The sequence below is a fragment of the Argentina anserina genome, chromosome 6 (genome assembly GCF_933775445.1).
Source record: "Argentina anserina chromosome 6, drPotAnse1.1, whole genome shotgun sequence".
NCBI classification, from domain to species: Eukaryota; Viridiplantae; Streptophyta; class Magnoliopsida; order Rosales; family Rosaceae; genus Argentina; species Argentina anserina.
This window is the reverse complement of record NC_065877.1, coordinates 11,924,337-11,935,753: the sequence shown is the minus strand read 5'-3', so window position 1 is coordinate 11,935,753 and position 11,417 is coordinate 11,924,337. Positions and strand designations below refer to the sequence as shown.

General features: G+C 33.7%; 1 protein-coding gene across 1 annotated transcript; it reads right to left on the bottom strand.

Moving 5' to 3' along the window:
- Window positions 1–2,997: 2,997 nt before the first annotated feature.
- LOC126800935 (cytochrome P450 CYP72A219-like) lies at window positions 2,998–10,965 on the bottom strand. The gene is made up of 6 exons (XM_050528365.1): window positions 10,935–10,965; window positions 7,353–7,607; window positions 7,041–7,255; window positions 4,408–4,652; window positions 3,596–3,983; window positions 2,998–3,423 (listed from the first exon to the last, which is right to left on the bottom strand). Exons 1-6 carry the CDS (start codon window positions 10,963–10,965, stop codon window positions 2,998–3,000), a joined length of 1,560 nt encoding a protein of 519 aa, XP_050384322.1.
- Between the last annotated feature and the right edge of the window lie 452 nt (window positions 10,966–11,417).

The window sequence follows — 11,417 nt, the reverse complement described above, 5'->3', positions numbered from 1 at the left end:
GTGCTAGTTATTCTATTATTGATAAGTTTTGGATCTAGGAGGCTTAAAAGGTATTCTTTAATAGGACATATACATATAAATGAGCTTTTATTTATACTTCTTAAATTGGCACCTAGACAGCCAATTTGTTTTTCACTACATATAGTAAATGCTATTTAGATTTCTATATTTTTTCCCAAAATGTCCAGTCCAATTGAATTAATAAAATACCATTCATACCTCATTTAATTTTGAACATTCGACAATGATAATTGTTTTTATTCAATAAGTCCTTAATTTTTGTTGAGATTCAAAGCATGTTTGTTTAATTTACAGTACATCATCAAATATATTTATCTCTAAGTTTTTTGATCTCATCATTAATCATGAAAAATGAAGTGAAACCGAAAAATAAACTCACTATAATTAGAAGTTAAAAACCACAAAAATATATTTCAACCGAGTGCGCGAGTATCATATTTCAGAAAATACATCAGTCACTACTTACAAATTATATAACATTTTAAAATGACATAAAAATTTACTTAATCATTGATTGTGAATGATTATGGATATATAGTTCTTGAACTAATTTTATTTTATTTCTTTTCATTCATATTTGTACTCTTAATGTTGTTTTTTTGGTTATTTTACATTCGTTAACTTTTTTAACGTTGATATGAAAAAAGAAGGAGGTTTAGGTGCTAATTTGGGAGCTATGAATAAAAACTCCCTGCATGTAATAGTACTGTTAGAGGTAATGGTTTATACAACCCTTGTAAATAGAGATCATCAATTAATTAATAAAAATTAAACGAAATTACCTTAAGTATAATCAACTGGACACTTTTGTATTTTATTATTCAAAAATGGTACTTAAGTACCTGAAGTTCAATTTTATGTGACATTTTGGTATTTATGTTGACTTATGTATTGAATATAAAGGGTAAAATTGACATTTATGCATTATTTATCAAAATAAAATAAAAAATATAAATTTATGGGTTCAAGGCTAATTTTAAGATTAATTTGAGTTTACTATCCTGAACTTTAGATCATTTATCGAGTGTGCCCCTTTTATTTTATTTCAATCATGTGTACCTTTGTGCAATTTTAAGACTTTAAGAGCACACATGATTGAAATAAAAGAATAAGGACACATGATAATAGACCTAAAGTTTAAGCTAGTAAACCTTAATAAATCCTAATTTTAATCACCTTGATATTCATCATTTTAATATCTTTTGAGAGAAAGTATGTAAACATGAATTAATTTTGTAGTTTTGTTGAAAGTGAAAAATTGGATTCAATTCATGCTTAGGAAATATAGAATCTATAATCTAAACATCTATAATAACTCTTTGGTTGATTAAATATAAAAGAGAAGTTTTAAATACACACCCCTAATTACTTAATACACATCCATATCTTTTCAAGTTTTAAATCAAATCTCTTAGATATGGAAAATGACCAAAATATACTCCTAATTAAGAAAATATAAATATTACAATCTTAAAATTTTCAGAAACTAATAATGTGAAAAATTAAATAAGTTTCTACAAAGAAATAAATTATATATATCTAATAGAAAATTAAGTAGAAATTTTTTATTATCAATTCATCCCTTTATTTCTTTCTTAAAATTTTCAATTTAGAATGTCAAACCAAGGTAATTTATGTTAAGACATTATGATCTTTCTCATTTCAATGTAATTTTTCTTCTTAAAAAAAAAACAAAATCGATGATGAAGATGACAAATATGTAAAGTTTATCACACAAGATGAAGAATGCATTCATCGTTTTTCATGTTTGAGAATTTAAAGAACAAGTATATGTAAGAATTTTTAAATAATCAATATTTATGGATCACTACAAAAATTAGTACATACTAATCATATGAAATCTTTTAAAAAAATCATATGAAATGATAAGACACCTTGAGTTAAGGGTATTTTAGACACTTTGGGTTGTGTATTTAGTAAAAAATTAGAATGAGAAATAAAATGAGTGGTGTATTGAGTAGTGAGTGTGTATTAAGTATTTAGTGGAGTGTATTTAAAATTTCTTAATATAAAATTGTATTCTTTTAAAAAGTGCTCCATATATCTAGATTAACTACAGAACATCAAAACCCTAGGTTTAGAAGGGCCGCTTCCCCTTTCTACAAAAGGGTCGTTCATGTTTGCTTTGTAAAGTCTGAGATGTGACAATGGTGTGCTTTTCATGTCGTTTGTGGTCAGGCTTGGTTTTATAGCAGTTTGAAGAGGTAATAGTCAAGTTAGTTGCGGCTTAGTTTCTAGTGGCACATATTTTAATTTTTGCGGTGTAGTGGTAATCTTTAGGTTCATCTGTTGCGAAGCAGTGTATGTTATAACATACACGTGGTGTGTGGTGATAGAATGAGTGTCATAACATGCACGTAGTGTGTGGTGTGGTAGTGTGTGGAAGAAAATGCTGCTGCATCCTATGCAACAACATAAGCTAGAATTTTCATTTATCTTTCAAGTCCTACTTTAAGTTTATTTTTTATATCACTGTTTTATCTTTAGTTGTTTTTTGGCAATATGCTAGCAATAATTTACATTCTTACGGTACAAAGTTATGGGTTTGGTCCCGGTTTATACGCCTTGTGTGTCTTAGCTACTCAAGGTTAGAGATGCATTTGGTTGGTAAAAAGGACGCAACCTCCTAGTCAAGATTAAACTAAGTGTCACCAACTTTATTCTAGGAAACCCGTTTATTTAATCTTTGATGCATTCATGTTACATATCTAGTGATATTTTTATTATACTACCACTGTATCAGAGTCGTCATTAGATTAGTAATATTTACTAATTGGTAGTTTGTTGTGGTTTTGAAAGATCTTGTAAAATAAAATAAAAACATAGTTGTCGTCCTAAAAGAAAAATAAACATACCTTGTATCCAATCTCAATAACAAATTTCTTATTATTTTCCATTCCATTTATTATTCAAACTTAAGGTGGCTCCACCACTTAGTCACCATGCAGTTAGGCGTTAGCGCTTGTATAACATGATATGAACCCCATATTGTGGCTGGACAGTTATAAAGGATGAAGGAGCATGAGCATATGATGGAGAAAGCTCGAAGACGAAGTGTTGCAAAATCAATGATAGAACAATTTTTGCTTCCATCATAGCAAAGTTTTGACCGATGCAAATGCGAGGACCTGCTCCAAAGGGAAAGAATGAAATTTGTCCCCTTGTTGCCTTTGAAACTCCCTCTGAAAACCTCTCTGGCTTAAACTCGTCCGCATCATCACCCCACAAATTCTTATTGTGATGAATAAGCAATGTGGGTATGGATATCTCAACTCCACTTGGTAATGATAATGTTCCAAGTTGTGTTTTCTTGTAAGCGGTTCGATTTAGCGAAGCTATTGGTGGATATAACCGAAGAACTTCACGCAAAACCATAGTCATCTGCAACATGCATTTGTAAGTTGAGATTCAAATCATATATATATATATAGTTTGAAGAAAAATCAGTATCCCAAACATTGATGTATTTTTGTAGTCAAAATGTATATGAGATGAGACTATTACGTACATAAATATTCTCTATAAAAGTTAAAATGTAATATTGTTTACTTACAACTTTTAGTTGTGTCATCCCTTGAAAGTCTGGTCTTTTGCTTCCAAATACTTGCATAACCTCTTCTCTCGCACGAGTTTGCCAAATCGGATTTTGACATAGCAAAACCATTGTCCAAACAACCAACACTGAAGTGGTCTCTTGCCCTCCAAAATAAAATAGTTTACACTCATCGATGATGTCTTGACGACTTAATCCGATGTTTTTTGAGTTCCCATCTTCTTGAATTACCTTGCTATTGGATTCCAAAAGTATACCTAACAAGTCATCCTTAGTTGCTTCACCACCCCTAGTTGCCTCTTTTCTTTTATTTATGACGTCCTCGAGTAAATCTTGTACTTCTTTGGCATTTTGCTTCATCCTCTTGTTCAACTTAGTTGGAAGAAACCTGCGTACACAACAATCATAGTGGCCACCCCTCAAAAAAAAAAAACTCACAACCATATTAGCTAGTAATTCCTTCATTGATATTATTAATGTTATACATTCTACTCATGATTTTCTAGTTCAGTAATTATGCATGGGTGTCCATGGTAAATAAAATGAGATTAACAAGACCAAATCATATTATGCAACTTGTTTTTATCCAAATATTAAGATTAAGCGGTTTCCTTAAATGTATCTAGGCTCATAGACTAATCGATGTCATAAATCATGAAAAAACGTGTAATACCCTCTAGGCACAAAAAATATTATCATTGCTGAGATTAAAATCTTGATATGTGAGTTCCACATCTTCGCTCAAATGACAACTTAATTTTTCTATTTAATAAGTGGTTAGCTCAAAAATAATATACTGATTTTAGTTTTACCTCCACCCTGGAATAATGACCAAATGTGCGGCTTTTGTTACTAGTACTGCTTGTTCCCTCAAGAGTTGGAATATTTTTAGTCCTTCTTTATAACTACTTCCAAATGCTGTCCGAGATATGACATCACCCGTCAAATTCTGAAGATAAGGCCACACGTCCAACTCACATTGACCCTTTTCAGTAACCAATCTCACCCATTCAGTAATCATATCACTACAACTTTCGAAAACGGCTGGTAACATAGCCTGCAATTCATGCACATAGAAATATAAAATTTTAAAAATAAGAAATTTTCGAAATAATATATGATGGATGAGATAAATAAATTAAAGCATAATATGTTGTAAGCGTACACAAACACAGGCCAGAATGACAGCGATTGAAACGAGGGCAAAACAAGAGTACACAAACGAAACAGATTTTAAAATTTTACACGTGTGAAGTTTTTTTCTCCTTTTTATCGAACAACATTTCATTAAAAATAAATAAGTACACTCAATAAAAAAATATAAAAAAAAATAATAAGCACACAGATTTTAGTTTGAAAGAAACCAAATAGAATTCTAGACTAGAATCGTCATAAAGGAAGAAATAACGAACAATGCATACACAAGAAGGGATGGAAATTTTGGATCATGAAGCATGTGATAAGTTGTTTGAAGAACTTCAATGAAGTTCAGTGCGCAAATTTGGTACTTGAAAATTTTATAAGATGTGTAAAAAAGAAAAACTATTGGGCAACAACATGATGTATATGAATATTTTTATCATAAAGTTGTAAAATTAGCCATCGTTGTAGTAATATTATTTTTTAAAATGAAAATGTTGTTTTCAAAGTTGTAATTATAAGTTTGATGACTCACTTATCACTTTGGAAACTGATATTACTATTTTAATGGTAAATAAAAATTTACTCTTTAAAAACTCGTTACAAGTTTGGGGACAATATTACTACCCTGGTGACTCAATTACAATTTTAGGATAAAGTTAATGGATAGCATGCAGTAACTCATACTATAATCTCTCAATTTTTTAAATTAAATGTCATTTAACTTTCAAATTAATAAGGAAAAAGTACACCGTCAATGACAAATGCAGCCATTACATATTCTTTCGCTGCCATCTTATATACGGATCAAGAAGCTATGTTGACACTGTTGGAACTCTCACAATGATACATATGATCTATTACACATTAGACATGAATTCACTTATTATGATGCCTATCAAATCTACTGGGGTTAAATGAATAAATTTGAGGCTAATAAACACTTCACATAAATACTTAAATTTGTGAAACATGTACTACCTTGATATTTAATTATTATTTTTTTCTTTCAAGAAAGAGAGCTTCTATTCATATATCTAAAAACGGTATTTAGACCTTCTCACTTATTAGATCTCAATTTTACTTTTATAAATACTTAAAATGTTATTTAGACCTCCATAGTTTTCTGAAAATACTCATAATCAATATATCATTATTAGATTTTAATTCAATCTACTACCCATTAATATCTTTCCAATTATACTTTTATTCAATTATTATAAACAATTCGAAAAAATCTTAATAATTACATAATCCATCTTCTCAAATTTATTTTCTCCATCCCTTATAAATTCATAATTAATAATATTGTTATCTTGTTTTTCATTCATTGATTTGAAACTCACCAAATACTAAAATCAACATGAAAAATTATAATATGTATTGAACAATTTTTTCTCTCAGATCCTAACTGAAGTTTATCAAAAATTCTATGTAGTTTTCAATTGATATATGAAGATTAATAATGTTATTTATTTTATATTTTAATAATAACAAATCAATGTAAATAAATCATCTTATTCAATTTATTATTCTGAATTTAGATTTTCTTGAAATAAATACATAAATAAAGGATTGACGAAAAAGAAAAAAAATCAGATTCTCTTGTTTTTTTTCACTCTTATATGTATTTTTAGTAATTTCACATGCGTTGAAAAAATCAAAATGAACTTGGGAAAATATGGAGGTTAAGTGTTGTTTTAGCTCCCTTCAAGAAATGAATTTTCCTATATTCTGGCCTCATTTTTTAAAAAGCGTATTGATGTATTGTTAAGAACGCATTATTTTTCATTATTAACACACCTTATTTATTTATTATTACTTTTTAATGCAACCTACCACTTTTACTTGGTTTTCATTAACTCATATCATTAGTGGGATGTGTGAATAACAAAAAAGAGGTGTCAATAACACCACCTTTTAAAGATTTGTAAGATATATATGTTTTTAGGGAGGACCACATGACATGGTGACATGATTTTCCGGAAGAACTGAAAAATTTCAACTCTACTATTTTATAAAAATCTGAATTATACACATCATGTTGATGTTTCGTTACCACATTTGGTAAGCATAGAATGCTTAGATTTATAAAGTTATGTCCTGTTTTTGTAGTTTTCCCAGGAGTATTGAAAGAATTCAACTCTTCTATCCTATAAAATTTGAATTGTTGTATTTGTTGATGTTTTGTAACCGCATTTGGTAAGCATAGAATGCTTAGATTTCTAAAATAAGTTATGTCTTGTTTCTGTACTCTTCTCCCAAATTCAGTCTTATTGACAAGAATGTAACTGTAATTAAGTACCTTTAGCTTCTGTGCATGAAATGCTGGATTGATAATAGTTCGGTGTCTGGCCCATTTTTCACCTTCATAGATTGCAAACCCTGATACTAACAAAGTTGTAATTGGGTTTACGACCTTATGAAATTTATCATGTTTGTCGAAGATTGCCTTTATATCTTCTGGATTTGTGATATTCACCTTTGGTCTGGTGCCATTCCAAGTAAAAGAATTACTACCTGCACGATGCGCACAGACAAAATCTTATAAACTTAGGGCCTTATTTAACTAAAAGAGAAAGAAAGAGATTTGACTAGTAATTCTCTTGTAACATACCATATTTTTTCACAGTTTGATGCACATAGGGGATGACTCGCGCTGCAATATCATGGCAGGATGAGAGGTTGATTGGTTTGGATTGCGCTTGTTTCAGCATCATATAGCTATCTTTCATGTCTCCAGTCATTAGCCTGTATGAATTTCCTTTGAGGCCTTGCTTCCTCAAGCATCTTTCTAGTTTTTTTGGTCTTAACCACACGTAGTTCAGAACTCTCCATACACAAACTAGTATGCTGAAAACAACAAAGTTTATGGCAGTAATCATTATTCAACTTGTCAATATAGGAGAGGGATGTGAAATTTTTTATCGATAGACTCTTTTAAAGATGCAATCTTGCATTGCTTTCTTTTATATTTGAACCTGTCATCACTCAATACATGCATTACCAAAATGGGAATTCCTCCATTACAGCCACAAATTTCAATTGAAAGTTATTAACAAGTAATAATGTATTCGACGTTAATGTTCATGAAAATTATTAATTCACATAGCATTAATTTTCATTCAAAATGAAATCCAATTTCATTTAAAATGAAATCCAAGATCACTACAAAAACATTTGGCAAAGGCCATACATAAAACTTGTGTGACTTTTGGTGGTGTGGCCTTTACAAAAAAAGTCACAAATTTCATGCAAATGTGGCAATTCAATTATTATAATTATTAAATTAATTATAATAATTAAATTGCCACATTTGTATGAAATTTGTGGCATTTTTTTTGCAAAGGCCACACCACCAACGCCACAAAACTTTCGTGGGATATGTGGACTTTGTCCAAATTTTTTTTTAATAGTGGATGTACATGACAAAACTGGGAATGTCCCACAATTATTACAACAATCAAATTTAGTATATAATCTCAAGTCATTAACTTTTAAAATTGTATTCAAATTTAGTATATAATCTCAAATCATTTACAGGTTAGATACAATAATTAATTGAAGCAAAAGTGAAGAAGATAAACATGTTTGAAAAGGAGAGCAAAAATTGAAAACCTGTTTTGGGGGGGGGGGGTAACATGGTAGGAAGGTTGTGTCATAATGATGGAAAATTACACATATAGAGAAACGTCTTACTTGTTTAGAGTATCGGTACTCAAACATGTTGATAATATAATAACAATTGGCTATCATTCAAAGTTCAAATATAACGGTTGAAATTGAAGTCAACATGTCACATTCCAACCTGGGTTATGACTAATGTGGTGGATTGATTGAAAATAAGTACCAAACTGTTAATAATAATTATTTAAGAAGGAAAGATAACAAAAAAAGGACTTGAACTTTAAAACCTGCAACCATGCTTTTAGCCTCTGAGTCAGACTTTTGGCAAGGTTCCAAAAGAAAAATTCGAAGTAAATAAAACAGAAGATCAATTTAATAACAACCTTCATTTATAAACAAAGAATTACAATTTGTCTTTCAAAACAACTCCACCACATTAAGTACCAAGTTCTCCAGGTTCATACTTCAAATACATATAAAACATGTACACAACAAAAATATTAGAAGTACAATTCCTGAAATAGAGGATCAACTACTACAGTCCATATATCATTCACAGAAAAGCTCAGTCAAACATGGAACTTCAAAAAGAAAAGACTCCACACATTAGCAGCTCAATGTCACATCCCGCCAAACTTAACCAAAATTTACCTTGAGCATTCTAGACGAACCCGGAATATGGCAGAACTCTTTGGAAGATTATAGAAGATCCTAGAAGGCGTTAGAAGTCTCAAGAAGCCTTGGGACATCTCCGGATTTCTCTAGAACCATGGAGAGGCTAAGGGAACTAGACCACTCCAGAATTCTCTAGAATACTCAAGGATCATCTTAGACTTATGTAGAATTCTCTAGAGTCATCTACATTGTACATAGTCCTAATTCTCTAAAACTATAGAGGTAGGATGAGGAGGCCTATAAATAGCAAGACACCCCTCTCATTTAATCAAGCAAGTAAGCAAGCAAGCAATCAAGTAAGAAGCATACTTGTAAGCTTTCTTTCCTTGTTCAATATAAGTCCTCTTTTAGAGCTATTCTTTTTGTCTTTCAATTGTTCTAGCAGGACGTTTGCGAGAGTAAGGCTGACTTAGCATAATGGAGTTGCTAAGCCCGCACGAGTTGCATAGACAAAGAGTAAGCTCGTGACAGTTGGTATCAGAGCAGAAGTTTGATCAAGAGGATAGCTCGACACAATGGCAAAGAATGGCAATCCTGTTGATAGTGTTTCCGATGACACGCAGGAGAATGGTCTTGAAGAACATGTTAACCCGACAGTTCCAAAGAAGGAACGGGTCAAGGACATGTTAGCTGCAATCAACTCACGACTAACTCAAGTGGAAGAGAGTGTGAGTGGCATGGGAGCCCAGGTGGAAGACTTGGAGGCGGAGGACGCCGCAATTTACACTGCGATCAAGGGCATGATGCTCAAGCTAGAGGAGTCCTTGCGGGGTGAGATAGACAAGGTTCGCGAGGAGTTCATGGGGGAACTCGCCCGGATGCGTGAAGTGCAAGAAAGGGAGCACAATAGCATGCTTGCACGCATGGAGGAGATGCAGGCAGATTCTGCACGCATGGAGGCAATGTAAGCAGATCTTGTCCTATGCAAGCGCGCACTAGCCGCGGGGGCTAGCACCAGCAGCAGTGTAAAAGCCAAGCAGATCGAGGTGCCAAAACCAAAGAGTTTTGGAGGCATGCACAACGCTCGAGAAGTAGACAACTTCTTATGGGGGCTAGACCAATACTTTTGGGCCGTAAGCATCATGGAGGAAGATGCCAAGATAAGGACCGCAACTCTTTATCTCACCGACACCGCCATGTTGTGGTGGAGGAGAAGGCGAGGAGATGTTGAAAGAGGTACGTGAACCATCTCTACCTTTGATGACTTTGTGAAAGAGCTCAAGAAGCAATTTTATCTCGAGAATGCCGAGGATGAGGCAAGAGCTCTCTTGCGAAGGCTCAAGCACATAGGATGCTCTCTTGAGATTCCCGAACTTATCCGACAAGGATGCTCTCTTCAATTTCATGGATGGTCTCCAATCATGGGCCAAGACGAAGCTAAGGCAACGAGAAGTGCAAGACCTTGCTTCCGCCATTGTCGTGGCCGAAGGCTTAGTTGATTTCTCAAGTCCAAGAGAGTCCACCAAGCCCAAGGAGAAGAAGAGAAACTATGCCAAAGGTGGGGGAGACGCGCGTAAGGAGAAGAAGAGCAACATAAGGAGGAGCCACGCCAAGAGAGCTGCTCGGCAAGGTTCAAGGATAAAGGCAAGCAAAGGGACATGCGTTGCTGAGACAAGCCTAATGACAACAAGTGCTTGTTATGCGATGGTCTGCATTGGGCTAGGCATTTCCCACAAATGAGAGCTCTAAGCGCACTCTTAAGAAGTCATCAAGGTGGGAGTGAAGCCGAGGGTGGCAATGAAGGTGCACATTACAGGTGCTCAATGCAATCTGCTCTACACCCAAGGTCCAAGCCAAAGGTTTGCTCTACACGGATATCACCATATGTGGGAAACCAACAACGGCGATGCTGGGGCAACTCACAACTTCATTTCCGTTGAAGAGGCAAGCAAGCTTGGACTCAAGGCAACAAATGGAGGAGGCTCCATTAAGGCGGTTAACTCACCTGCCATTCCCATACAAGGAGTAGCTCGAGGAGTCAAAACAAGCGTGAGAGCTTGGTGTGGAAGCCTAGACTTCTTGATAGTACCGATGGATGACTACAAGGTAGTCTTGGGGTTGGAGTTTCACGATCAAGTCAAGGCATTCCCGGTGCCATTCGCCAATAGCCTATGTATAAGGGATGGCGAGAGGTTGTGCGTGGTGCCAACAACCCGAAGAGTAAAGTAAGACATCAATGTATTGTCGGCATTGCAATTCAAAAAAGGCATCAAGCGAGAAGAGGAGAGCTACTTGGCCATCCTTAGTGAGTTCGATGATGAGAAACCAAGGTCGCAAAATGCCATGCCCAAGGAGGTAGCAGCAGTTCTTGAGGAGTTCAAGGATGTTTCACTTGTGGAGTTGCCCAAGAAACTACCCCCAAGGAGAGAGATCGACCATA

What these genes read in the sequence shown, in the direction of transcription:
- LOC126800935 (XM_050528365.1), bottom strand. Translation starts at nt 10,965, where the DNA reads ATGGAGCCTCCTCCATTTGTTGCCTTGAGTC. An exon ending in TTCATGCACAGAAGCTAAAG is followed by an intron (nt 4,653 to 7,040) that starts GTACTTAATTAC and finishes CATGAATTGCAG; the next exon opens with GCTATGTTACCAGCCGTTTT. An exon ending in GTCATTATTCCAGGGTGGAG is followed by an intron (nt 3,984 to 4,407) that starts GTAAAACTAAAA and finishes TTGTGTACGCAG; the next exon opens with GTTTCTTCCAACTAAGTTGA.